Genomic DNA, 25,577 nt, shown 5'->3' with positions numbered 1-25,577 from the left:
CTGAGGAAAGCGAATATATTCTGCAACACATGTACAGAGCGTATTGCCATATGGCTGATGGCGCCGAGTTTCTCCCTCCAATGTCCTCGTCTACGCATTATCACATCCCTCCGTATGGTGGGTATGGACCTAACGATGGTGATGATGTGGAGGAAGAGGAGGCGGTGCTAGATAGGCGGCTTGAGGAGCTGCAGAGGGAGTTGAGACATATTAAGGCATCACCATCAAATCGATCACGTGATCGATTTAATCATAACAATGATGATAATCATCTGCATAGACCAGAAGGGCACCAGCATGTTCTACATGGGGAGCTGTCCTCGTATCCATCATCGCATCTTAGTGGGGTACGTAGACGTAGCGGTTCGCCGCCTAGGCATGTCCAGGAGAGGCCCTATGATGATCATCAACTCCATGAGGGTGATATTGAGAGGTAGTTCAGTGTGCATGCGTGCGAGATGATTATGAGAGTTGTTCAGATTGGCACCATTGAGGCACTCCCCTCCAGGGTTACGGCCCTCGAGGCCTCATAGTCCTTCAAGGGAAGTGTCACCATCAGTGTCACCACCGCTGCCACAAGAGTCGGTGAGATGATGTCAGGCGGCGGGGTTGAACTCAGGGTCTTTCGATTGCTGACAGGCGTGGCTGCCGCCTCCCCACTCGACTGGAGCGTGGTTGGGAATGAACGGGCGGGCGTTTGAGGAGGAGCGGCAACGTCTGCACGCAACCATCCGGGACTTGGAGAATAGATGCCATTAGTAGGGAGCTTCAACTTTGCGCTCTGAACATCGGAATCACATTTTTGATATGCTAGTTGCTTTTCGAGAGCGATTTTGGAATATTTTGGTGAAACTGTCGATGTAGGAAACGGAACAGGTGAGCTCACTGTTCAGTTACGTCAACCGATTGGGTGAGATTGAGAATTCAAATGTTGATCTTGAACGACGATTAAACGATAATATGATGGACACTATGGAGAGGATAAGGTAGTTCGCTGTTTACCTGTGGGCACTCCGTTGGATCAGGCAAGAACATGCAGGCCATAGAAGAGCTATTGAGGAAAAGGAGCACGAGATTGGTGTACTTCGACATGAGTGCGAGACGGAGCGGAATGTTAGAAATAGGGAAGTAATATGCTAAGGTGCTGCAGAGCTAGAGATAGTAGTAGTTCATACGTAGTTCGTAATCATAGTTATAAGTTATAAGGTAACGTATTTTGATTCGATGACGCAAGTCGGGTTTACGTGGAGTGGCGTAAAACTCGGTGGAATGCGATATTCGCGGTTTGCAGTAGTGTTTTTCATATCACGGGTGAAACTCCAATGTTGTTATCATGGGAGGTTGTAGTGAAGGATGGGAAAATAATATGCACATGGTAGACTACATGTATAAAAATTCCAAGGAAAATTCTCATCGGTTTCTGTACATTTCTACCAGAAACTTCTATAATTAGTGTGGAAACGCTTCTGGTCTCAGCTGAGGAAAGCGAACATACATTCCTCCAAGACTATCGTAGTTTATCACGGAGATCTCAGGTGTCGAACTTGAAGGCCTCGTTAGAGAACGAGAAACGATTATTAGGAGAAGCTCGTGCTCGAGAGGAAGAACTTGTCAACGAATGTCGCATCAAAATTTCCGATTTGGAGGCCGATTTTGCCTCCCGGGAAAGGATACTAGTTGATCAGAAGGAGGAGATGGAAAGGTCTCTGAGGGCGGCTATTAAGAGGCTTGAAAACGAGGTAGAAGATCGATGTGAGAGCTTCAGAGCGGAGGAAATGGTGTGGGAGAAATTGAGAGGGGATACTGAGGGAAAGGTAGTGGGTTCGAATCCTGGTATGACGGTTTTTACAGTCATTTTCAGCTGGTTGAGCTGACGGCTGATAACTCGCGACTTCGGCAGGAAGTTAAGGAACTTAGAGCGCAGTTGGCAGAAGTGCAGGAAAAGCTTAGAAAGGCTGAGGTGAATATTTCGCTGAAGAATATTCCTTAGAACAATATGGGGAAAATATGCGCATGACCAACTACTGTCACAGAGTACTGTAGTTGAACTACATGTGTTGGTGACAATATAAAAATTTTGGGGAAATTATTGTTGGTTTCTGTACACTTCGAGCCAAATTCGTATGTATGCTTCTACAATTAGTGAAGAAACTCCTGAGCTCAGTAACTGAGGAAAGCAAACATATATTCCTACTCCGACACTGTGTTCACTCCTGAGCTCAGTAGCTGAGGAAAGAAAACATATATTCCTACTCCAACACTGAGTTCACTCCTGAGTTCAGTAGCTGAGGAAAGCAAACATATATTCCTACTCCAACACTGAGTTCACTCCTGAGCTCAGTAGCTGAGGAAAGAAAACATATATTCCTACTCCAACACTGAGTTCACTCCTGAGCTCAGTAGCTGAGGAAAGCAAACATATATTCCTACTCCAACACTGAGTTCACTCCTGAGCTCAGTAGCTGAGGAAAGCAAACATATATTCCTACTCCAACACTGAGTTCACTCCTGAGCTCAGTAGCTGAGGAAAGCAAACATATATTCCTACTCCGACACTGTGTTCACTCCTGAGCTCAGTAGCTGAGGAAAGCAAACATATATTCCTACTCCAACATTGTCTCAGAAAAGCGCCACTAGCTCACCATCGAGACCAGCAGCCTACTCGGTACCATCATCGCCGAGCCTTCGAGGGACAGCCCCCATTGTGCCGGCTCCCCCCTGGGCTACTCATGAGAGATTGCCCTACACCAGCGCTGAACATGGATCTGGAGTAGATGCTCAGGAATTGCGAAAAAGTTGGTATGGAAGTTTACACACGAGTCCGACACCGTCTGAGTACATCGTACCGAGGAGCGGAACGGCGAGAGCGGTACCGGCCGGGAAGCCCTCATTGAGCAAACGCTTGGCAAGCCACATGGATGGGGTACAGGTGGGGGGTCACTGATCTGTTCTCCTCTGCTATGATAGGATGTGTGACTGTGATGTCCCTCGAGTCCGATTGAGTGCTCTTGATTGTATTTTTAAAGAATATGAATCATTGTGATAAGTATCCTTAGATTGTAGTTGAAGTTTCTCTCAGGGTACTGTTGGCAGTATAGATGGACGGTCTGGTATAATCGTGCGCGATCCTTCCCTCGCTCGGAATTTATCGCCCAGTCTATCGCTCACGGAGCAATGTCGTCAATTGGAACAACAGTTAATGCATTGCAATGCTGAACGTAACGCTATTGAGAACGCACTCAATAAGTACCCGACCAATAGTGCTGGACGAACACTGAATGAGAGGATTGATAAAAGGGAGAAGGAACAGAGGTACCGAGTGCCGGGATCGAACCCGGGACCTAATCAGAACACCAGGAGTCTGATTATACTAGCTGAGTGTTGAGGTGTGGAATGCTTTACATCCATACGAAACTGGTTTGTCGAGTGGAAAAAATACCCCTCGTGGGGATCGAACCCGCGCCTACAGTACATAGGTGCTTGATTTGATTTCATGTTGTTTAGGCTCGCCTGTGTAGAGCTGGCAATAAGCACCATCAAGGCTAAGCTGCGAGATCTGGATGCTCTTTAAGGAGGTCTGCTGTTACGCTCTGTAACCTTATGTGAAAATGTCGAATTTACATGAACAACATCTGGTCACATTGATTTGCGTGTAGTGTTGGATGAAAAAATCACTACACTGAACGTGTATTGTGTTCCGAGTAGTTGCGTGTCCCTACTTCGCTGTAGATTCTCATCAACGTCTGCCAAGGTCTCTCTCGCCTACCCAGGGGAGCTCTATCGAGTTGAATATAGCACCTGAGGTTTACTAGTATTTCTATTGAAGGGCTCAACCGATGTGAACAGACATTCTCATTGGAGTTTCACCCGTCCGACGTGGAGTGGCGTTACGCCACTGGCGTAATACTCAGTGAAAAATCCGATATTCGCGGCGATATGCAGTGGTTTGTGAAATATGTTTTTATTAGTGTTTTTCATATCACTAGGGTGAAACTTTATTATACATCTCATCATAGTAACATTCCCACTCCTTTTTCTAATCCCTAAGCTACTCGTCAAGGATAGCAGTTCGGCTTCGTGACACTTCAGCAAGGTCCACGCAAGCCATGTGTTGATGTTCCACAATGCGATTTGGTAGTTGTTTGTATTTCTGATGTTTTCAATCACGCGTCTCGTATTGCCGATTCTGGCGCTGGTGGGGACTCTCCTAGCCGAAGCTCACGAGTTCAGGCAAGGCAGCAAGTTGAGGATATTGACCGACGAGACCTTTGAGCACGACACGCAGGCGTCGACTGGCAGCACCACTGGTGGGTTACGCAGTTACTGCTCATTAATGGGACTCCTTCTCGTAACATTGGAGTTTTCATCTGTTCAAGTGGTGTGATACTCTATGTGAAAAACGCGATATGAAGTGAATTGAAATCACTTGGAAAGATCATTCCACATCACGTAAAATACATCATGTATTCTACACCATATTCACTGCTCACATGCGATTTTTTTTTGCGAAGTGAAATGTGAAATATGTTTTCCACTAGTGTTTTTCATATCACGGTCGTGAAACTTCAATATATACTATAAGTCAGAGATACTGTTCGGGAATCAGGTCCGTGGTTCGTCATGTTCTACGCTCCATGGTGTGGGCATTGCCAGCGTCTCTTACCGACATGGGAAGATCTCGCTGATGAAATGTGAGTGCAGAACTGGGAGAAAATTAAGTGACGTGTTTGGCAGGTATGGGCAGGTGAATGTGGCTGCTGTTGACATCACGGCGAATACCGAGGTTGGGTCCAGGTGAGAATACTCGGTTCTCTGTGGCGCGCGACATCAGTGTTGGAATATATGTTCGCTCTCTTGAACTGAGATGGGAGTTTTTTCACAAATCATATGGGGTTATATACAAACTCGGGTACGAGTATACAGAAACCAACGAAAATTTCCGAAAATTTCCTCAGAATTTTTCTTTACATGTAGTTGACCATGTGCATATTCTCCCTCACTACGCGACATTCTAACTTCCCAGAAAATGACGCTAATATCAGAGGGTGTTGATGAACTTTTCGAGGACCACACATGGGAGTTTCCATGCCAGATCGTATCGATCTAACCACATGTTCTGTGTTATTTGACAGCTTCAAACGAGTCCACCATTGCACAGGTTCACCATTAAGAGGCTGCCTACATTGTATATGATAAATGATGGGAAGGTGTATCGGTACGGTGGACAGAGAACGTTGGAGGCCCTCTCCGAGTTCGCCAGCTCCCCGGAGGTTTACATTGCTCAAGCCGCTGAGACCATGGTACGTCGCGCTCGCTATACCTGAGGAGTATATTCTTGTGTAGGATGTGCCGCAACCTCCCAGTGGCTTGAAGCATGCTTGGGCCCAGGCGGAGAAATTGGTGAGTCTAGGCGGGTCTAATGGTGCCTTCAGTCCTTCTACTTTATTATAGCTATGATGGTTGAGTTCAGGAACATACGTAATCATCTCAGATTCAATCCAAGTTCGTCAGGGATCACCCCATCATTGTCGCTCTATGCTTCTCTGGCTCGATGTTTGTGTTAATGGCGATAGCTGCTTATGCGATCTTCTTATGCACGTAAGAAGGTTCTTGTCGCAATGGAGCTTTTGGAGGGTTATGATTAACAGGAGTGTGTCTGATTCGGATGCCGAGGCCGAAGTGAAGAGACGTATAGAGGTTGAAAAGGAGAGAAGACGAATTGATGTTCCAGCGGAGGGTCGCGCTGTCGAAAAGGAGGCTAGTGATGATAAAGCTGAAAGCAAGAAAGAGAAGTAGAATTGAGTTTCCCAGAAGAGTGTCCCTGACGGATTCATTTCCTACAAACCATAGGGTGTTATTTGTTGGGAAATGAGGCAATACGAGCGGGCCGCTAGGGAGCGGCTGAATAAGACAGAGCACACCGAACATTGCGAACTATCTAACCCCAAAAAGTCCGAACGCTTGTACAATCGCCAAGCTGAACAACACCTGAATGATTTGTGAATTAAATCCTAGCGAAGAGTAATACCATCAACGCCCGATTAGTTCAGCTGGATAGAATGTCTGCCTACGGAGCAGATGGTCGTAGGTTCGAATCCTGCATCGGGTATATCTCAATTATTGTATATCTCCTCATCCTGCTATTCGATCTGACTCGTCGCTTTATGTCTTTCCCAGTCAGTTGAAGAAGTGCCGACTTCACCCGAGAAATTCGAACTCTCGCTCAACTCATAAGGCCATGAAGAATCTTATATCACTCAAAATTAGTCAATCCTTGACATCCCTCATGGTGTAACTCAAAAACTAGACATCCAGAAACGCTGATTCTAGGAATATCCCAGCATGGTTGTCTCATCGCGCCTTCCTGGCAGGAGCGGTAGCCGCCGCTTCTCCTCTTTTGAGGCCGGTCCATCGGAGTAACTTCATTTTACTATCAGAGGATGTCTGTATCGTCAGCTGAGTCTCCCACACAAGACGCGAATACGTTCTGAAATGGCGCTAATTCATAAACTGTTTGCATGAACGTCGAGGAGTCGAGTGACACTTTTGGCGTTTGAGCAGATCTGCTCCGAATCGATGCATATAAGGTGACTCACTGGAAAGCTTTGGAGTCCGTCAGAACATAGACGGCGGTCCAATCGTTCCTTGAGCCCACCAGATGACCGAATGACTGAAACATTCTGATCCCTTGATGAGTCGCGAACCTAAATATTGAGATATCGACACTTTGATGAATTTACGAACCAATATCAAGTCCACAATCAGATTAACCACAGTAACCGAGAGAAGAGTTCATGGGAGGAGCTGGGAAGGAAAAGTACGGAGTTGAACGATAGAAATCGACGGAAAAAAGAGCACCAGCTTGGCAATCGTGCAGTGAGCATCTCCGACGGAGATGCTCATGGAACCAGGTGAATGAATAGCCTACCTCTGTGAATGTATATGAGTTATTATCATGGGGCCTTGAATGTGAGGGAGAACCTGGTAAACTCGTGAAATCTGATCATGCCGTATTCACTCGAACTCACGCTATGAAAAGATGCCTGATTTATTGAAAAACGTATTGGGAGATTCCACGTTGCATCTTCGTCAGTCGAAAAAGACTTCGGGTCGGATCCAAGCGGTCTTGCGAGATTGAATTCTTCTCCCGCCTCGGCCGGCCTGAAATCGCTCTATTTTTACTGAAGATTTATACACTACACCAGCGGAAGCTGAATGCAATATGCACATGCTCAACTACATGTGTGGGTGACGTTTGCTGAAATTTGGAGGAGATTGAGGTAATTCTCATTGGTTTCACTACACAGCGGAGTTCGTATGTTAAATTTTATAACTAGTGAGGAAACTTCTGGACCCAGCTGAGGAAAGCGAATATTCATTTCAACACTGCATATGGGTGTTATCAAAAATGACTACTGCGCAGCTCGAATGCCCTCGTCGTGCTGAATTGCGTCTCGTTTTATCTTCTGCCCGAGTGGATACGCTGTTGAGTCACCATCGGCCGATCGAGAACCGTATCGAAACCACGGCTGGCAATACGTCGAAAACCTGACTTTCTAACATTGGAAAAATCTCTCGTGCTCACATCGAACACGCCATAAGTGCGACACCAAAAGAAGGAGTCTTTACTTCCTCAAATTCACTAGTGCTGCGGAGACGTTTTCCCCTACGGGGTCAGTGGCAATTATCTGCAGCTTGTGAGCGTTCGAGTGCGGTGTCGCTGTAGCGGCCGCTCCTCCCGATAAGGGTATTCCCAGTACCACTGAGGCTAGCTCAAGCATCATAGTGCCTAGGGAGGGAGACACACTACAGTATCCCGTCTCATATGAAGTCTACAGTTCTCCATGCAGTCAACAGACTCTGCATAATTTTTGGTAATCTTACAGACAACAAACATGTCTTATTGCGCAATTCTGCATAGTCAGATTCACCAATTAGAATTTTTCACGCCGCGCTGAACTGACGCGATTCCCACACGTATATGCAGCTGAGCTGAAATACTTGCTAACCGACCGTGGCCACAAAATGGATCCCATACTATGAGCCCTTCATTTGCCCGATTCACAGACGTCCGGGAAAGAAGTGATAGCACACTAGTCCTGAATAGAAACAACACTCCCAAGCTTCCTATCAGTACTATTTCGGTGAGAGATTTTGTAGCCTACTTTAGAATAGCTGCAGCAGCTAACGTCGGTGGCGGAGTTATCTTCTGCTGAGGCTGCGGCCTTACCACCGGGGCGGGCATAGGAGACTTCCCAGGTGCGATGGTGCTCCAGCTGGGTTGTCGGCGGTTACCATCATCCTCCACAATACCAGTGCGCTGTTCGTCCTGTAGCCAAGGCCTTCTTGTTGAGTGCTGCCGTGTTACGCTCTCAACAGAGCACATGTCTTCTGTGATGTTTATTACTAAGGGCAACCCACCAGAGACCTGCCAATATTGAACTACTGCTCGGTCAACGAAACCTACTGCCCTTCACTTCGGAGAAAAAACTCCGGAGTAAATCCTCGGAAAATTTCATAGGTGCGTATTTCTTGCTAGGGAGATTTAGAAATTTTGTTTTTCATGCTAAGCAAGTAGTGTTTCGGGCTGAGACTTCAACAAAGCTCAGATACAGTCTTGGAGTATCATACGCCTCCAACAAGAAAATAGTTAGCATCAGCGATTGGGTCGATTGTAGCATCAATGTTGCGCACAGAGATGTTACTAGACGTAAAATCTCAAGCCTTAGGCATATGTGTTGATGACGATGAGAGCGTCTATAGTTTTACACTGCAATTGTATTCTCGCAGTAATAGCAGGCGTACGAAAGAGGGCACCATATCTTCGAAGGCGTACAATTTAAAACTCCTAGCGTATCAATATTGCCCATTCATGGAACCCCATCCTCGACTAGCTCGATCAGTAGCGAGTGGATACATATCCGGCCTGGACTGAAACTATGCTTACCTCGGTCGATAACTCCAATGCAGAGTTGAGCTTCCGAACTATAGGAGGTCCTCCATCGAGCTTTGAGTTGACGCTAACTACTTGAGAAATGAAAGCATTGGCACCCTTTAGAACCTAATACGGTGAGTAGCAAGATTGGAATTTAACTCCTATAGAGAAACTACACACAGTTATTGATGGTCCTGATTAACCAGTACTAACCATGGGAGCTTTCAGTACATAGCATGAATATGCATGTACGCAAATAGAAACGATACTATGAGGTTGAGTATATACAGCATCAGAGTTAGATTCACCGTAGCTCAAAGTAGCCCTCACCTCGGATAGCGACGGCCTGCCCAAGTGCTCTATCAAGTCGCTTAGGTGAGTACACGGGAAATACGCGGGTGAGTCGGAGCTAGAGCCTCTTGTTACTCTCTGTGTAATGCTATGAGCCACTCGACATCTAAAAGCCTGGTCAATGACTGCGACGTTGGTCATGCCTACTACTTTTGAGACAACACATTGACGGCCTCAAGAGTTGGCGAACGGCATTCGACTTCTCCAGAGTTCGATATGACAACAAGGTCACTTTTATTTTTCTTCTCTTTATTCCTTAGTGAAGCTAATAACGCACGCACCTGATAAAGGCACCCCATATCTGAAGACGCTTGCTCGGGGCAATTCTGTCCACAGTGGTGTCGGGAAAATATCATTGCTTTCCTCAGCCGAGCACAGATGTTTTGTAGGCGAATTCGAGAGTAGAAGTGCGCAAAAGCCAATAAGAAATTTCCCATTATTTTCATATTGTCACCAACACATGCAGTTGACCACGATGCAAGGATCAGACCCAGCCAGACTTCCTCAGGAGAAACCCCCGGGAGTTTCGAACTATAACGCCACAAGAACCGACCTCTCCAGCGAGGATTTTTTCAAGTCCAACTCGACACCGCAGTAGTAGCGGCCCACAGACGGAGGAACTTACTCCCTGGAGTCGGGGAAGCGACGATATGAAGCGCATTGCAACTGCAGTGACGTGAAACCACTCAACACTGAACTCCTTCACAAACACGAAACTTCCTTGCATAGATTCACTGAGTATTGGTTTCCGAGGTGACTTCTACTATGAGCTTCTCTAGAAGGCCCAGCGGCATGCCCATAACAGCGTCCACACCTCCATCGACACTTATGCAGTACTGAGAAAATGTACAAGTAGTTGAGGGTGACGGAGATTCCTACCTGTCCCATGATAGGGTCGTCGATTGAGAATCCACCAGAGCATGTATAGATAGGATGTCCGGGCTCAACAAGCCGATCCACCACAGAAGGAGGAATGGGCGCGAATCTACGGAAGTCAATATCATTCGAGAAACAATAACGAAAAATATATTTCACGACCACTGCATATCATCGCGAATATCGCATTTTTCACTAAGAATTACGCCACTTCACGTAAAACGGGTGGAACTACATGATAATAACAGATATGTGATAGTAGACTGTTCTACAGATTAACCAAAAGAGTATATTTTTCGTTACATGCTGCGTGACTCGGTTGATGATAATGATCGTTGTCACGAGTAAATTTGTTCTCGGCATTGATCTTGGCTGCCGCGGCGAGCGCGTATGCTCTGATCTCGATGGAACACTATAACGGCGTTTTGAGTATCCCACGTTGCGATAGCATTTACACTAGCGTGATAGTGAACAAGGGTGTCGCTAGGAGTTGTAAACTGTACACCTTCTAAGATATGGTGTCCTCTTCCGCACGCCTGCTATTACTGCAAGAAGACAGTTGCAGTGTAAAACTATAGACGCCCTCGTCGTCATGAACACATACGCCCAAGGCCTGGGATTTTACGTCTAGCACACCTCTGATGGTGACACTAGTGTACATCCTATTAGGATGCAAATTTCGATATTGAGACTTTGTTAGAAAGACAAGACCAACAAGAACTTACCTGACAGTAGCTTGGTGATTCCCATATGCTCGCTTGCCTGTCTCGATATCAACGACAACCATCGTGGAAACCGTTGTGACCGGCAGACCATCGTCCGTATAGGAGCGTATGAATCTGCATCGAGTGAAAAATATGAATGACCTAAAGCATGTGTTGGTAAAAATGTAGAAATTTTGAGAAAACCTTTGAAAATGATCGTTGGTTTTCTGTACATTTCTACCCGAAATAGTGTGTGGATTTTCATATTGAGCTTAGTTGAAATGCATTCTCACACAGACTTGAAGTCTCCCTGGGCCTACCTCCGGGCTTCCGCAGCATCCACTGGTTTTTCCCGACATTCACCATCACAGAGCGATACCTGAAAATTAGTTGCCTAGTACAGGCTTGATATTAGTAAGAGCCTAAGGCTACTTTCTGTCCGACACAGACGATCCGACATGGAGTAAATCACCTCAAGTTCATTCTATGATAGTTACGGAAAAACTGCCCCTACAACCGTGAATGACTTTTGAGTCTTGCTCTCGCACGAGTTGCAAGCTCCGAGAGGCGACAAGATTAGACTTTAGCCGGGTTCACTACAGCGGGCCGCTCACAACCCGTTTTACGTGAAGTGGCGTAAAACTCGGTGAAAAACATCGCGATATTCGCGGTGATATGCAGTAGTCGTAAAATATGTCTTTCACTAGTGTTTTTCATATCACTAGGGTGGTGAAACTCCAATACTCTACCCTACTTGGTCCGAGCACACTAATAGCCCCGTCCATCCGCTGTCTCCAATCTCATCCATGATGGCATCCGCCTTCGCCTTGGTGATCTTATACGTCGTCTCCTGTCAGCAACAGCACATGCCGTGATGACTCCACGCAGAGAGGAGGCCCTACCAAGGGAGAGCTGCCTCGTATGCTCTTCTCATCGACTTCTGGCGCTATGATGTCCACACACCGACAACCGCTGGCCTCCAGGACCGTCCGACGCCATTTCGAACTGCTTCCTGAGAAATTTTCCCATACTGCAACAGAAAAGTAATATGAATAATGACTACTTTCTCAGGTACAATGACGTTTCACTCTAGTGATATGAAAAACACTAGTGGAAAATATATTTCAGGACTACTGCATACCACCGCGAATATCACTGCGTTTTTCACAGAGTATTACGCCACTTCACGTAAAACGGGTGGTGAAACTCCGAGAGTCACATCAGCAAATCTAGGAGATCCGTATCTACTCGAACTCACACTGTGAAAATATGCCTAACCTATTGGGAGATTCCACGTTGCATCATCGTCAGTCGAGTAAGGAACTTATTTTCTAGTAAAAAGATAAATATGTACGACTCTGGGAACCATCCAGGTTTAAGATTTGATAACAATTGCGAGAATGTTCCTAATGTGACGGCATTTACATGGAAAACTGATTGAAAAATCGGAAAATTCAAAATGAGTTCCCCTCGGGAACACTGAAAGTTCCGGAATGATTCTGATTGGCCTTGATCTTAGGAGCCATGATAAACACAACAATGTAGTTTTTCATGCCTCCTAAGACTAAGGCCAATCATAGTGCATCATCCGAGAATTGAACTCGGGTCACAACGCTGACAACGTTGTATTCTACCACTAGACAACAGCCGGACTGCTACAACACGGCACGATGGGGGGCTTACCGAGAATGATGTCATACTTCTTAGTGAGAGTAATCAGGCTGCTGCTAGCCTTTGGAGGTACTCGTACAAATCCTGGTGGAGGAGTAAAAGGGTTTACAGACTCAACCGTGGAACAGATTTCTGCCGTCATTGAAATTGGCAAACGAGACGACTACTGTTGTGTTATCAGACCGTCCAACACAGATGCACCGAAATGAGGGAAAATATAAAACTCAATCATCCGCATCAACGTCTACCCCTACAGCTTGGGCTTCCACGGCCGGACCAACACTGCTCCTCGCGTTATCGTCCCCATCAATGAATAGTCAACAACAGTCGACCTCAAAGTGGACAATCACAAACCGGCAACTCTTTGGAAGCCGGAAATGGACAGTTCGGAGGATCCACCATCAGCATGGCCGCCACAGCCTCGTCTGCTGAGAGCTCTTCGAGCCGCTCGTTAAGCTTGGCAGCGGCTTCTGTCAGCAGCTCTGTCTTGCCCGCTTGTATCTCGGCAATTCTCGCTTCGTAACATCGAGGCTCGAATGCCACATGGTCAGCGCCCATCACAGAGCGGTAGAGTCGGAAGTCTAGGGGGCAATGAATGACTAGACCGCGTTCATCACGACAGCCTGCTGGCGACCACACAGGGGAGAGTTGGAAGTAGTCGACCCAAGAACAGTACTCCAAATGTAGGTGTCGTCGGAGCGATGCCCACCCGGCTCGAAGTTGCCATTTTGGACATCAACTAATTCTTTACAGTCATCATCGCTCATACTGCAGTAGTGTTCCCAGGTCTCAGAAGTGGGTGAGAGGCCCTCAGCATATGGCCTCGGCAATTCGAAGCCTTTCCTCAACAGGGTGACACCTCTCCGAATGGTCTCTATCACACCTTCACGTTGCAGACGACCATAGATGTTCCACAAACGTCGAGGATAGTACACCGAGTTCAAATGTGGAGAGCCTACAGCGAAATGGACATCTCGATAAGAGCACTGATACCTCCAGGGGAGGCCGACGTACTCCATCGCACCTAGTTGTACAACAACTCCGCCGGGTTTTATCAAGTGACACCTAGTCAGACCTGTGCCTGTGGAACTGACATACAAATGAGAGCGTGCGATTATCGTCAACTGTTGTTCGAAGGTGTAATCCTCCCATTTTAGAAAACTAATATCGCAACTGAATAGCCTCTTGGACTCAGCGGCGATTTCCATAAGCATCGACTTAGTGTCAGCGTCGAACCGCTTATTATCAACAATAACACCTCGGCAACCCTGAGAAGTCGGATGGTACCCATCTACTCTCACGTTCGAGCTCGGCCACGGTGCGATATCAAAGCCAGCTAGAAGCCTCTTGCCGAACCAGAAAAGCGCATTCTCATAGGAATATGATCCTGCTATAGCCATGCTTCGCTGAGGGTTACGGTGGCCCATAAAACGGGACCCAACAAGAAGCCTCGAAAAAGAGTACAATGGCGACGTGAGGTCCGATGTCAGCATCACCCGACCACGCCCGAAATGCTCGAGAACAGACCAATGAGGCATCTCTCTCGCAGCCGTCGTGTTGCCTTCGTCGATCGGGAGGATATTCATCGGAGTAAACGCGTGACCAAAGCGCACTGCTGTGACGTAGGCTGGGTAGAGGCTGTCGTAGAGGAAATGGCCTGGATTCATTGGACCGAAGAATAGTAAATGTAGTGTGACACCAGCAACGAGTTCAGGCTCAGTGTCACCGATTGCATTAGGAAATGATGGTCTACGCTTGCTCCGTCGCCACTCCCGCAGTTCTGATTCATCCTCGAAGAGCCGAATGTCTGGTTCGAACCTCGGCAAGCCTTCTCGGTCTTTGGCGTCTGCTACAGCCCCCCTGATTAGTTCCCTCAGAGAGCTCTCACTCGCCGGCACGCCCGTGTCCACCTCGCTGGTCGTCGTGTTGCCGTCCATAGGCAACCCCTCACCAGCATACGGCGCTTTCATTATGTTACCAAGGTTACTTCTAGGTAGGGCGATAACAAATCTGCCAAGTTCAGCGTCATAATATATGTGATCGAACGCACACGATCTGTTCCTGTGCCAAGCTAGGCACTGGATCGACGTCCACATGCCCGATTCTAATAAGCTCGGACGAACGTATTCGATCCACTTTGGTCTGCCACTTCTCGCATCAGTAAGCTCAGTAGCCAGTACAGCGGTGTTATTGGAATCAGGAAATAGTTCACTCTCTCGAAATTGAGGTATCCAAGGCTGCGAATGGGGATGCTGCCCAGAATAAGGAAGAGTGTTCAAGCCGAACTGCGAGAAAAGGAAGACTGCCCCCAGGGAAACGACGACGATGATGACTACACGACGGCGCCTTGACAACACCATAAGTCAACAACTGTTGGAATAATTAACACGGAGCAGTGTGGGAAAACATGTAAATGGTCGAATACTTGTGTCGGTGACCATATGGAAATTCTGAGGGAATTTTGTTGGTCTTTGTACACTTCTGCCCGAATTCACGTGTAAACTTCCATAATTAGTGAGAAGACCCACTGAAGAAAAACAAATATATTTTCCAACACTTCCTCGAAAATGATACCCAATCACTCGACAGACTCTGCCCATCGATCACTCCAAGGTATAGAGGCCGCAATGGGATACAGCTAATTTCAAGCTACTTACCGTAAGTGACCCTGACGAGCATAAAGGCATTCAGCTACACCGAAGCTGAAGAGTTAGCGATGATCACTACATACGTGATAATGATTACTCTCTCAACAATACACATGCACATCGACCCCTATAGAGATTGATCTTTCGGAACACAACAGCAGGTCTAGGTGGTAACATCATGTGTTAGTTATTCTGCTGGTGAGTGCTGTTAAAGTATAGACACATCATGAGAAAGGACACAACAACATCACAAACTACATACGATACATGGAAAAATTAATTCGTCAAATTAAAATTAGTATTGGCTTTAGTGCCACCATTCTGACTTTATACTCTCGAGTCCGTCTCGCGGCTAGGCACCTGAGCAACCCGCGGGGATCGAACCAGATACCTCTCGGATGTTAACGCGAGAACACACCACCTACCATTCTAGTTGTCGAGTTATTGTTGTTAGCCTCCTTCGGCTGTTGCTGGGCGCCCGTCGTCAACATCATCACGAACTGCTGCTGTTGCTGTTGTCGCTGATACATGAGCTCAAGTGCTGCCGTAGTAGGAGGAAAGGGGGCCTGCTGGGAGAAGTCATATACACTACTTCGCTGAAGGCTCACATTGGCGCCCGCACCCCGAGCACCGACAGTCTTCGGCGCAGCAAACATTTGATACTAAACAGAACACGGGCTAGTCTCTCGTAGTGAACCTGCCCTACTTGTTCTTGCTGACGATATGCTGCAGCGGCCGCCACCGCTGCTAACTGAAACGTCCGTTGTTGTTGACATAGCGCATCGAGCGACCTATAAATGTCCAAATTTGTCACGCGCCACAAAATTGGAGCACCCTCACCTGGTCATTGGAGCGAGGTGATCACCCCGTCCAGGGACCGCTGGATTGACCACTGGGTAGAGCTGCAAGGGAATATGATCGCCGGTTCGAATCCCACAGCCGTCATCCAAGCTCACCCTCAGCTGACTGCTCCCCACTGCCCCAACTGGCGGGCTCGGCAGAGGCACACTGGATAACCGCACACCAGTGCTTTGATCATCAGGACGCCCTACAATAGAGTGCGATAGAGAGCGCAATGCATTAGCATCTATCGCAATAGTCCTACTTCCCGCAGTGTCGTATAACAGCTTGGTGAGTTCCCGATGACCCGAGACCTCCGCTGCACGTACCATAAGGTCGTACCTGCCAAGCGACATCCACATACAATTGCAATAGAAGAAGGCCCACGTCTCCGGCTGGATCACAACATTCTCATTAGTTAAATTCTGCAGCAGCTGATGACAGATGAAGCCCGCCTGAGCCAAAATTCATCACAGGGCGAGCGCTTTTCAAAATGCTTCGTTCACTTCGCGAGGATAACTCGCAATCGCCAGCTCGAGAGCACGCCGGGCGGCATCGTTCCTCGCTTCAGTAGATACGCCTTGAACCACGTTAGACTCATTTTCTGACACGGAAAAACGCCCCTGCCAAGATTCGAACCCGCGACCTACAGGTTACTCACCCTGTCGTCTGGTCCTCTCCAGTCCACCATATTGCCTCTCCCTCTCACCTAATCACATACTCATATATCGTCTTGTGTACACAGCAGAACCACTCACATCGTCTGTTGAACTCCAAGACTTCATCCAGTGAAGTGCCGAGATACGACCCATCGCGACCTACCCAGATGCCACACCATAGACCGCACAGCGAAGAATTAAGATATTCACCTGTAGTCATCGTTGCTATTGGCGGAGCAATGGCCAAGGCGTAATCCCAATATAAATTAGAAACATCGGGATGGACGCGATCAGAGCTCGAGCTGCTACTGCTGCCGTTGTTGTTGTTGATCTCGGGCTTCCAGATGTTGTTCTTCCCGAATGTGTCATGTACTATCGGGGACGTTGCACTCGAAATCGCGATCTGATAGAAGTGTGGTATGCGAGGAACTTTTTATTTAAACCCTTCGGTGATCAAACTCCGAAAATGAGCATCATTTCTCACTTCGCTCCGCTCATATACATTCCCTTTTGCTTGGCCATCAGAGTCATCACCACCCGCGCCGATTCTCCTCAGTAGATCATCAGTGCTATCGAACTCGCTGCTCTCGATAACAGTTGTCTCGGCGAACAGCTCCACATCAAATTTTCCCATTTTTCCATCGGGAGTTTCATCGCAGTCGCTCTCCCCCTCATCAGAATCATCATCATGATCCGATGAGCCAGTCCTATCATCGCTACATTCATTACTCGTCCGTACCTCGAGAAATCCCAATTCCCACCCTCGCCCCGATCCCATGTATTACCACCTTCCCCCCCTCTACCACATCGACTCTCTCAGCAGTGACAACGCGCTCTTCTTGTGGAGCTCGTTTGCCCGATATCTTTAACAAAAACTCTACTGTTTGCATGGGAATCCGCAATCCATTCTGAACTTACTATGAAGTAAACAGCAATGACCACCAGCGGTAGTGCGAGCTGGATTGCCCACGACAGCACTAAAGTGACCTATACGATGACCTACGTCCTCCATAACTAAGGGCATATTCTCTCACCAGACTAGTTGCAGTGATTTGTGCGCTATCGTCACTCTCAAGGGCGGATCGAACAGACAACATAGTTATTAATAATAAGGCAGTACGTAAGCGTCGCTGATCACCAACTGAGAGGCGCACAGGTTCAAACCCCGGCAGATACATTTTTAACACAATTTTCTCCACAAGATTAGGAAACAGGTGCCGATACTAGCTGGACACATGGACAGTGGGAATAGAATATATAACACAGCAACGTGATATTCACAGTAGGCAAGCGCCAAGTCTAATCTTGCTCTTCTTGCATTTCCTCAATAATCTGCAACTGCAGTCTCTTGAGCTCATGTTCGTCGAGTCCTTCGACTTGAATGTCCGGAAGTGCCTAAGCCCATGACCACCCTTCACCGATAGTTAACAGTTTGAAGGACGCAGTTTCAAAATGCTGTACAGTTACGTGTCGTAGACTAAATATGTGATGGATCGAATTATATAATATGAAAGTGTTAGAAGAGTCTATATTCGAAATTTCAGCTCCATCTCAACCCTAGGTGAAAAATTATACCGGTGACATGAAACGGACTCGCGCGTAGTATACAGCACCCCAACTCCTCCCCCCTCACTACTACCTCACGATGACCACGAACGTCCGAGTAAATCGTCGCACTACTACTGATGAGATCCTCAAGCTTCTCGCGAATCCTCAGAGCGTCCGTACGAGGGATCCCTACCATGTGAAAAAAAATTATCGTCATCACCCACAACTCTCAGCCGTAGCAAAGATAATAATAGAGATAGAAATAATGATGTGTGCTGCCAGTGTTGGAGTAGGAATATATGTTTGCTTTCCTCAGCTACTGAGCTCAGGAGTGAACACAGTGTTGGAGTAGGAATATATGTTTGCTTTCCTCAGCTACTGAGCTCAGGAGTGAACACAGTGTTGGAGTAGGAATATATGTTTGCTTTCCTCAGCTACTGAGCTCAGGAGTGAACACAGTGTTGGAGTAGAAATATATGTTTGCTTTCCCTCAGCTACTGAGCTCAGGAGTGAACACAGTGTTGGAGTAGGAATATATAATTGCTTTCCTCAGCTACTGAGCTCAGAAGGGTTCCCCCACTGATTTAAGAAGTTCATACACCTATTCGCGCACAAGTTTTCATAAACCGAAAAAATCCGCCAAATTTTCCCAGAATTTTGCCAACTCGTGCAGTCGACCATGTGCATATTTTCGAGCGTCACCCCACTGTCACCTACCCGCGAAGCACCCCAGCGTGTCAGAGATCAGATGAGCCTCGCCACACCCCGGACACTGTACTGCAACCATGCCGTGATGATACGAATGCTAACAACAAATAACGCCGCCTTCTAACACCTCGATAGGCTCCACCTTAGAAATCATCCACGCTCCTTTAGTTGAGCAATCTCTACATGTGTATGTTATCTTATATGAATTCTTGCTAGCAACGCCGGGCAGACGAGTAAGGGGTACAGTGCCTCTCAAAGAACCACCTGAATAACGACTTGAAGGTAACAGTCGTGAATGGACATACAGTTGGTCAGTGCGCGGCAGAAGCGCGTCGCTGTTTGAATTGCAGTGGTAGGAATCACCGCTGATGAACTGCTCGTTGCAAGAAGACGGCAAGGAGAGGATAACATATGAAATAATAGAAGAATGAGTAAAGCTGTTGTTAGTAATTCTCTTCGGAGAAATGCTGTCGGGGGGAGTTGAACCCGAGACCACCGTCTAACTCTCCCGTATACTGCTGAGAAAAAATATCACTTCCCTCAACTGTACTCACTTATGTAGAAGTTTATATGCGAACTCGAGTATACAAAAACCGAAAAAAACTCCTACAATTTCCTCGAAATTTCTATGTTATCACCAGCACATGGGGTCAACTATGTAGTACACATCTCCCAAAGAAGTTAGCCTCTCGAATTCAGATAACAAGATCCAACCGCATACAGCATAAAGAATACTACGTAAGAAACACATAAGAAAAGTACTCAAGGGTATATGGACAGCGAAGCAAGATAAAACGTATCCTACAAACTCTGCTGCTCTCGTTGCTTTCTGATGATCTCAAGCTGGAGCTTTCTAACACTATCAGCATCAAGACCTTCTATCTGTACATCAGGGAGAACCTAACGATGACGATAACCAATACCTACAGTGTTCTCAGGAGGAACTCATTTTGAATTTTCGACACCCCCCCAGTCTTGTTCCCATTAGGATGATCATTTTCCCCATTGTTATGAATTCCATCCCACCTCTCCCTCTCTAAGTTCAATAGCTTCCTTCTTTCCCACAGCATCGGCGATTACAGCAGCAACTACCGCTTGGTCTGCCTTCGTGGCGTCCTCAACGGTGCCCTTCACAACGGTCTCGCCCTTCTCTCTCAGGATGTCCTCTATCGTCTGTGGTTCATCTGATCGTCGCACAGAAACTAGATACAACGAAGTTTCACGACCGTGATATGAAATATATATTTCACGACTACTACACAGCGCCGCGAATATCGAGTTTTCACCGAGTTTTACGCCACTTCACGTAAAACGGGTTGTGAAACTCCCGCAAACCACAACTGCTTCCTGTAAGAGTCCTCTAATCATCCGAGCTCTTGAGAGTTTTAATCCCTTATTAAGAAGGAATTACTAGCAAAGGATCTACAACGGCGGGAAAATTCACCTACGATTCTGCGAGAGCGTATACCACTGAGATCGACCATAGTTACCTCCGAACCAACAGAAATGATCCGCGATTAGATGTAGCTTCTCGCAACCGGGGCATCGCACAATAACGATGCCATTGTGATAGGAATGCTGAAAATAAAAATCTCTCTTTTGTTGCACCCTTACGACAGTACAGGGAGAGTATCCTACCTTGGAGATCTTCTTCGCACTTCTGGTGTTGCATTTGTTACACGTGAATACCAAAGCATAGGCGCTGTCAGCCTTCGTGCCGGGCAATGAGGTTATAGGAACAGTTCCAGTGGATGACGGATGGGCTTGGGGGAGAGTGGAAGACGAGGCGACATCTACAGAAACGGTTCGGTCTTATTCCCATCGAAAACCATCAATATGAGTATTTATCCGCAGCTTTAGGAGAAGTGCTTACCAGTCGAGAACGCGGCGAAATTCTTGGGGAAAATCTGAGGGACTGGAGCAGGTGTGAAGTACGGACGGCGACCTATGTAGCAACACCGACGCGTCAGAGAGTCTGATCCAAAGGCTGCTACCTCTGCTTGCAAGCACTCCCCCTGCTCTGGTTGAGAGAAGTCTGGCAGCACTCGTGATGGGCGATAGGCCTAGACTGACCGGCGCCAGTACTTGGTGAAGGGATAGCATGACGAGGAAAGATACGGGGAAGAATATGGCTGTATGCCGAGAGTGTAATTGTGTGTTGGACTGTGGAACAGCCACACGTTAGAGACAGGGAGACTGTGGAGGATGTGTCAATGGGTGCGGGCGCGCGCGAAAGTTGTTGATATGCACGCGTGAACAACTGGGCCTATGGGCCTGTTTCATAGGAGCAAATTGCGCCTTAAACTTAAGTAATGCCTTTAATATACCTTAAGTAATTAGGACATCCTATTTCACTACTTAAGTAAGCACGTTAAGGCGCCTTAAGTTTAGGAATACTTAAGTACGGCTTAAGTTAAGGAGCTCCTTAAGTTGCTTCTAAACGTTGTGAAATGAGTTGAGTAGTTCTTGAGTATACCTAAAGTAACTCCTTAATTTGCTCCTAAATTTAAGGTGCCTTAAATTAAGTATCCCTGTGAACTCACGCAGGGGGTTCGATAAATAGATGTTGAAACTCAGGATCGATACCAGGATTGGTCGAATCAAATATCTGTTCAGTAGACCAGTTTTACGACTGGCCTGGAGTCGACCCCGGGATCAAATTTTAAGATCGCGTTACCTGAAATTCAGATCCTGAATAACGATTATGTGCAATCCTAGGGTCGATCGCGAAAAATTTCGAGACTGCATTCGCTGAACACGCTTCCAAGATCGATCCTGAAGTTTGATCTTCAATATCGATTTCAGGGCTGATCTCGTCGGGTTTTACCCCCCGAAGGACCCAAATGACTTGACCTTAGGGCTAGGACCTCATGCTAGGCGCAGAACCTAAAAATGGCTCAATTAGGTATCAGAAAGGGAAAGGGCTATTTGAGGAACTCCTAAACTTGAGATGAGGGCAAGGAGCTCAAAACTGAGCAGAGCAGCTGATGAGCACCAAAACGCCGAAATAAGGTGTAAAACCCGCCATGCAGGGAGCCGTCGGAGTTCAAGACGCACTAGCAGGCTAGTGCCTCCAAATATGAGAGTGAAACATGGAGGGATACCATTATGAACGATTCTCTTTCTGTTGATGTATAGCATTAGATCAGGAGCGGAGTTATAGATATACTCCCCTAGTAAAAGTTGGTATTTTGAGGCGCAATTTTAACACGTGTATGCTAAGAATATGTGGAGAAAACGTTTCACCGGCCGTCGACTTCTCACTAACTACGAAGGGTTAGACCCTGAAACTTGGAGGTCATATCAGGTAAAGCATAAGTACATACCTCCCTGAGTCGCAAGATGATACTCGTTGTGGTGGCTGTGCACGAGTCGAGAAACCGGATATGCTAAGAATATGTGGAGGGGTGTAGGTATTCACGAGTGCTGAAGATGTTTGAAAAATGTAGGGTACGGTCATAGAACCCAGGATCATGGACTAGTCCATGATCCTAACCGTTAGATTATCAATCAGTTCCTAGATCGCATTCATGAGCTACCTCGTCATGTATTCTTCTGGTCCAGAAGAACACTCGAGATCCAGAAGTTCTGGATCTCGAATGTTCTGCTTGTCTCGCGGAGCTGGTGACTCAGAGAAAGAGACATGTATACTGGGAACAGGCGCGAGCCCAAGCAGACGCGGAGCACGTGGCAAAGAAGAAAGTTCTTCCACAAAAGTTCTGCCTATTAAAATACAAAGAAGAGATACCTTGAGTAGCGTCGCCATCGTCATATTTGACGATCGGGCGATGGTTTCTAACTTTCTCTTGTCTTCCTTATCCCGAAAGTAGTGTAAATGACTAATAAATTGAAACGCGTTCCACATGTTAACAGCAGACATGCGTTTCTGACATCCAAAAGGTTGTGTTACAGATAGTATGGATGGAATGCCTCGAGATCGAATCTCTCTGCATTGTTGTCGCTGGATTACACTTAGCGGAGTAGCTCCCGAAGTCTGGGACACAGACAGGCTTCCGCTGTTCCGGACCAGCCTTAATGACACCTTGTGGAGTTGCCCTTAGCATGTGATACAGACTTCCCCTCACTTTAAGGTCTTTGCCCCCTCCCTAAGGACCTAACTCAGTAGGTTCGGGAGTTAGGTCCTAGATCTGAAGGGTCCTAGGCCTATGATACCCACTTAGCCACTTGAGGTTGTAGTGTATTGCCTTAAGGAAGTCCTTGAGGATATACAAGTAGAGGTGTTCAAGTTAAAGGGCCACTGCATGTGTACTATCGAACGCAAGATTAGTTCAATGGACTGAAATAGGTGAAGTCGGACTCAGCCTCAGATGCAGTGTGGGAAAACGTGAGTAACACGTCAAACTATCATAGTTTGACTAATGACTGCTCTTACGTGCAGTATCGAACATGGAGTCGGTAAGAAAAAAAGGCCTTACTGAGGGCGGAGGGTGCCGACAGCAGCGCTGAGAAGTGATCTGTTATCGTTAGCAGGCAGGTCACATTCAATAGCGAAGAACGTAATGCCCTGCATATTCATAGAAAGTACAAGGTTCGCTTCCTCGCGAATCTGCCTCTGCGAATCGTAATAGTAACCATCGAATAAGCCTACGCCATCTGATGGAGCTCCCATATTGATGAGCTCCCGATAGGCTATAGCAGCGAGACTTGGCTTCTTGCGTCCTTCTGGGATGACCTGATACACGGTAGAAGATGAGGAACGACGATCTGGTGATTCCAGCTTACCCCGAACTCCAGATCTTCTGGGGTACAAGTGATGTTGTCCCACTTGTGTAGGCTTTCTTCGGCCCACTTGATAGTATTGGTCACTGCCGGATCAGTCTCGAGAATACAGATGGCGGTGTCGAAGTACGCCGGAACCCCAACTGCTTCAATGAAAGACCAGTACCCTACGCTTTGGAACCTGGGGGACAACGATAAAGCATCAGTAATGTGGAGCAGTGGATGGACTTACATCAGCACGGCTGTGCCTCTGTCATCCTTCCACGTCCTGCCCGAGCGTATAGTGTCTCCCATAGAGCGTACAACTTCGACGTAGGTGGAGTCGGAAAAGGGTACGACTACGAAACCATCCAAATAAAACTCCTCGAAGTACTTCTCCACTGATGCGGCGAAGCCCCTATCGAATTGTGAGGTATCTTCTCCCTCCTTGAAAATTGGGCTGACGCCCAGTAAAACTTCAGCATCATACTGCTTGGCGAGCGTATGGATATCCGACATGATCGTCGCATTGATGCCATCAACGAGAACGACTTCCCCATTAGCCGTGGCAACACTGATCCCCAGTATGAGCGTGTTGGCACCGGCCTCGAGCATACTCGTGTAGTTATTCAGACTCATTCTACTTGGTTGCGTGATGAAGGCTCTCACAGTGTGCTGAAGATCAGCATACACCGGAGACGAAAAATCCAATACCAAGGAGAGGATGATGGCAGCGAGCATCGGGGAGGATATTCCGCTAAACTGAAAGGCAGTCCAAAGAGATGTCAGAGCATAGGAGACTCGCATGAGAAGTTCCACCCATCCTCACATGGCGTGACATCCTCAGGTGACGTGACGCAGAACCCCTCCAGTGGAGCGGCTCCACCTCCGAGGAACACAAATGCAACGCTCTCCGTTTACATCATCAGGCGCTCCCTGTACTTCGACAAGCGCTGTTATATAACAGATGTGAGCTCGCGACCGAGGCATGGACTGGCGATGGGGGAGATTCAACAATCATGTGATTCACAACATGTGAATCAATTATTGTAGACTGCTGTTTGAAATTGAGCGTTCGCCACACTCAAGTTGTTAGCAACGGTTCGCACAGGCGGACCACCCGAGGCGTAGGAACCTTACGAGTCATGTCTCAGGTGGCCTCCGCTCCCATCGTTGGTGACGGAGCACTCAGCGTGATCCACGTGTGAACTCGACTTGAGGGGAGACAGACAACAGACAGATTAGGTAAATGTTGTACGCATACACAATCGTCTGCTGACGTTGACTCCACGATAATCAACCTATCCAATAGATTCTATAGCATAAGACTTGCTTCCAGGAACATGGCAAAATGTTGGAGCGTAGTTCTAAACGGAATCTCTGGTCGGTTACCCCATATCTGTACGTATCCATATTCGAATGTATCTGTAGAAAACAGTACGCGCCACAATGACAGCCACGTCCAAATTCATGGCATTGAGTTGGTGACCGGTAGAGCAACAGGCGGGCAATGTTATGGACTCCAAATTTTGCTTATCGCGTTCTTAATAAAGCATCAACGTAGAATACTCTCAATTCAAGAATGATCTACTATATACCTTTTCACGTATTCTGCGCGCGTTGTTAGGCGGTTTCACCAACTCTAAGGAGTTGAACCTCCAAAAATGGAAGTCCCAATGTGGCGTATCAATAGAGCAACTGGATGATCCCGTCGAGACCGAAGACCAGTGAATCATTAGTTATGATGAATCACCTACTATTCACTGAGTTACTCAGTGAAGCGTTGTGCGCACTATGAATCACACTCAGACTGAGTCTCAGTCGCACATATCAGGTGTCAATTAGCAGCCGCTTGGAATTAGCAGCTATTCGTACCTCAACAGTCATTGGAACAACTATCAACGTTGCTGGTTCGCGG

At 47.1% G+C, this 25,577-nt stretch overlaps 7 protein-coding genes and 1 non-coding gene across 8 annotated transcripts; 3 read left to right on the top strand and 5 right to left on the bottom strand.

Moving 5' to 3' along the window:
- Positions 1 to 80: 80 nt before the first annotated feature.
- Positions 81 to 1,990, top strand: Pmar_PMAR004371 (M protein, serotype 49 precursor, putative; the record flags this gene model as incomplete). Its single annotated transcript, XM_002786667.1, has 5 exons — positions 81 to 164; positions 865 to 986; positions 1,026 to 1,128; positions 1,536 to 1,814; positions 1,862 to 1,990. The coding sequence occupies 5 exons, from the start codon at positions 81 to 83 to the stop codon at positions 1,988 to 1,990; spliced, it is 717 nt and encodes a 238-aa protein (XP_002786713.1).
- Positions 1,991 to 4,136: 2,146 nt separating this feature from the next.
- Pmar_PMAR004370 (protein disulfide isomerase, putative) lies at positions 4,137 to 5,838 on the top strand. The gene is made up of 7 exons (XM_002786666.1): positions 4,137 to 4,307; positions 4,607 to 4,691; positions 4,735 to 4,794; positions 5,159 to 5,300; positions 5,344 to 5,400; positions 5,492 to 5,598; positions 5,649 to 5,838. Exons 1-7 carry the CDS (start codon positions 4,154 to 4,156, stop codon positions 5,794 to 5,796), a joined length of 753 nt encoding a protein of 250 aa, XP_002786712.1. The 5' UTR covers positions 4,137 to 4,153; the 3' UTR covers positions 5,797 to 5,838.
- A 197-nt stretch (positions 5,839 to 6,035) lies between these two features.
- Pmar_PMAR004369 lies at positions 6,036 to 6,109 on the top strand. The gene has a single exon. It is a non-coding gene; the product is annotated as a tRNA-Arg (tRNA).
- A 3,886-nt stretch (positions 6,110 to 9,995) lies between these two features.
- Positions 9,996 to 12,701, bottom strand: Pmar_PMAR004367 (maf protein, putative). The gene is made up of 7 exons (XM_002786665.1): positions 12,550 to 12,701; positions 11,769 to 11,878; positions 11,621 to 11,716; positions 11,187 to 11,245; positions 10,888 to 11,001; positions 10,166 to 10,271; positions 9,996 to 10,122 (listed from the first exon to the last, which is right to left on the bottom strand). Exons 1-7 carry the CDS (start codon positions 12,677 to 12,679, stop codon positions 10,018 to 10,020), a joined length of 720 nt encoding a protein of 239 aa, XP_002786711.1. The 5' UTR covers positions 12,680 to 12,701; the 3' UTR covers positions 9,996 to 10,017.
- A 2,811-nt stretch (positions 12,702 to 15,512) lies between these two features.
- Positions 15,513 to 17,781, bottom strand: Pmar_PMAR004366 (hypothetical protein; the record flags this gene model as incomplete). Its single annotated transcript, XM_002786664.1, has 14 exons — positions 15,513 to 15,545; positions 15,611 to 15,847; positions 15,892 to 15,976; positions 16,026 to 16,087; positions 16,142 to 16,233; positions 16,291 to 16,367; positions 16,413 to 16,480; positions 16,532 to 16,629; positions 16,687 to 16,734; positions 16,784 to 16,843; positions 16,895 to 17,087; positions 17,169 to 17,423; positions 17,470 to 17,547; positions 17,719 to 17,781. 14 exons carry the CDS (start codon positions 17,779 to 17,781, stop codon positions 15,513 to 15,515), a joined length of 1,449 nt encoding a protein of 482 aa, XP_002786710.1.
- A 106-nt stretch (positions 17,782 to 17,887) lies between these two features.
- Positions 17,888 to 19,383, bottom strand: Pmar_PMAR004365 (conserved hypothetical protein). The gene is made up of 5 exons (XM_002786663.1): positions 19,246 to 19,383; positions 19,083 to 19,204; positions 18,950 to 19,037; positions 18,324 to 18,421; positions 17,888 to 18,079 (listed from the first exon to the last, which is right to left on the bottom strand). The coding sequence occupies exons 1-5, from the start codon at positions 19,349 to 19,351 to the stop codon at positions 17,984 to 17,986; spliced, it is 510 nt and encodes a 169-aa protein (XP_002786709.1). The 5' UTR covers positions 19,352 to 19,383; the 3' UTR covers positions 17,888 to 17,983.
- Positions 19,384 to 19,659: 276 nt separating this feature from the next.
- Positions 19,660 to 21,069, bottom strand: Pmar_PMAR004364 (conserved hypothetical protein). The gene is made up of 6 exons (XM_002786662.1): positions 20,935 to 21,069; positions 20,814 to 20,885; positions 20,579 to 20,733; positions 20,431 to 20,518; positions 19,967 to 20,124; positions 19,660 to 19,840 (listed from the first exon to the last, which is right to left on the bottom strand). Exons 1-6 carry the CDS (start codon positions 21,041 to 21,043, stop codon positions 19,742 to 19,744), a joined length of 681 nt encoding a protein of 226 aa, XP_002786708.1. The 5' UTR covers positions 21,044 to 21,069; the 3' UTR covers positions 19,660 to 19,741.
- Positions 21,070 to 23,265: 2,196 nt separating this feature from the next.
- Positions 23,266 to 24,423, bottom strand: Pmar_PMAR004363 (hypothetical protein). Its single transcript, XM_002786661.1, has 3 exons — positions 23,913 to 24,423; positions 23,684 to 23,861; positions 23,266 to 23,633 (listed from the first exon to the last, which is right to left on the bottom strand). Exons 1-3 carry the CDS (start codon positions 24,398 to 24,400, stop codon positions 23,373 to 23,375), a joined length of 927 nt encoding a protein of 308 aa, XP_002786707.1. The 5' UTR covers positions 24,401 to 24,423; the 3' UTR covers positions 23,266 to 23,372.
- Positions 24,424 to 25,577: the final 1,154 nt, after the last annotated feature.

This window comes from Perkinsus marinus, assembly GCF_000006405.1.
Source record: "Perkinsus marinus ATCC 50983 genomic scaffold scf_1104296931330, whole genome shotgun sequence".
NCBI lineage: Eukaryota > Perkinsozoa > Perkinsida > Perkinsidae > Perkinsus > Perkinsus marinus.
This window is presented reverse-complemented; position numbering and strand designations above follow the sequence as displayed.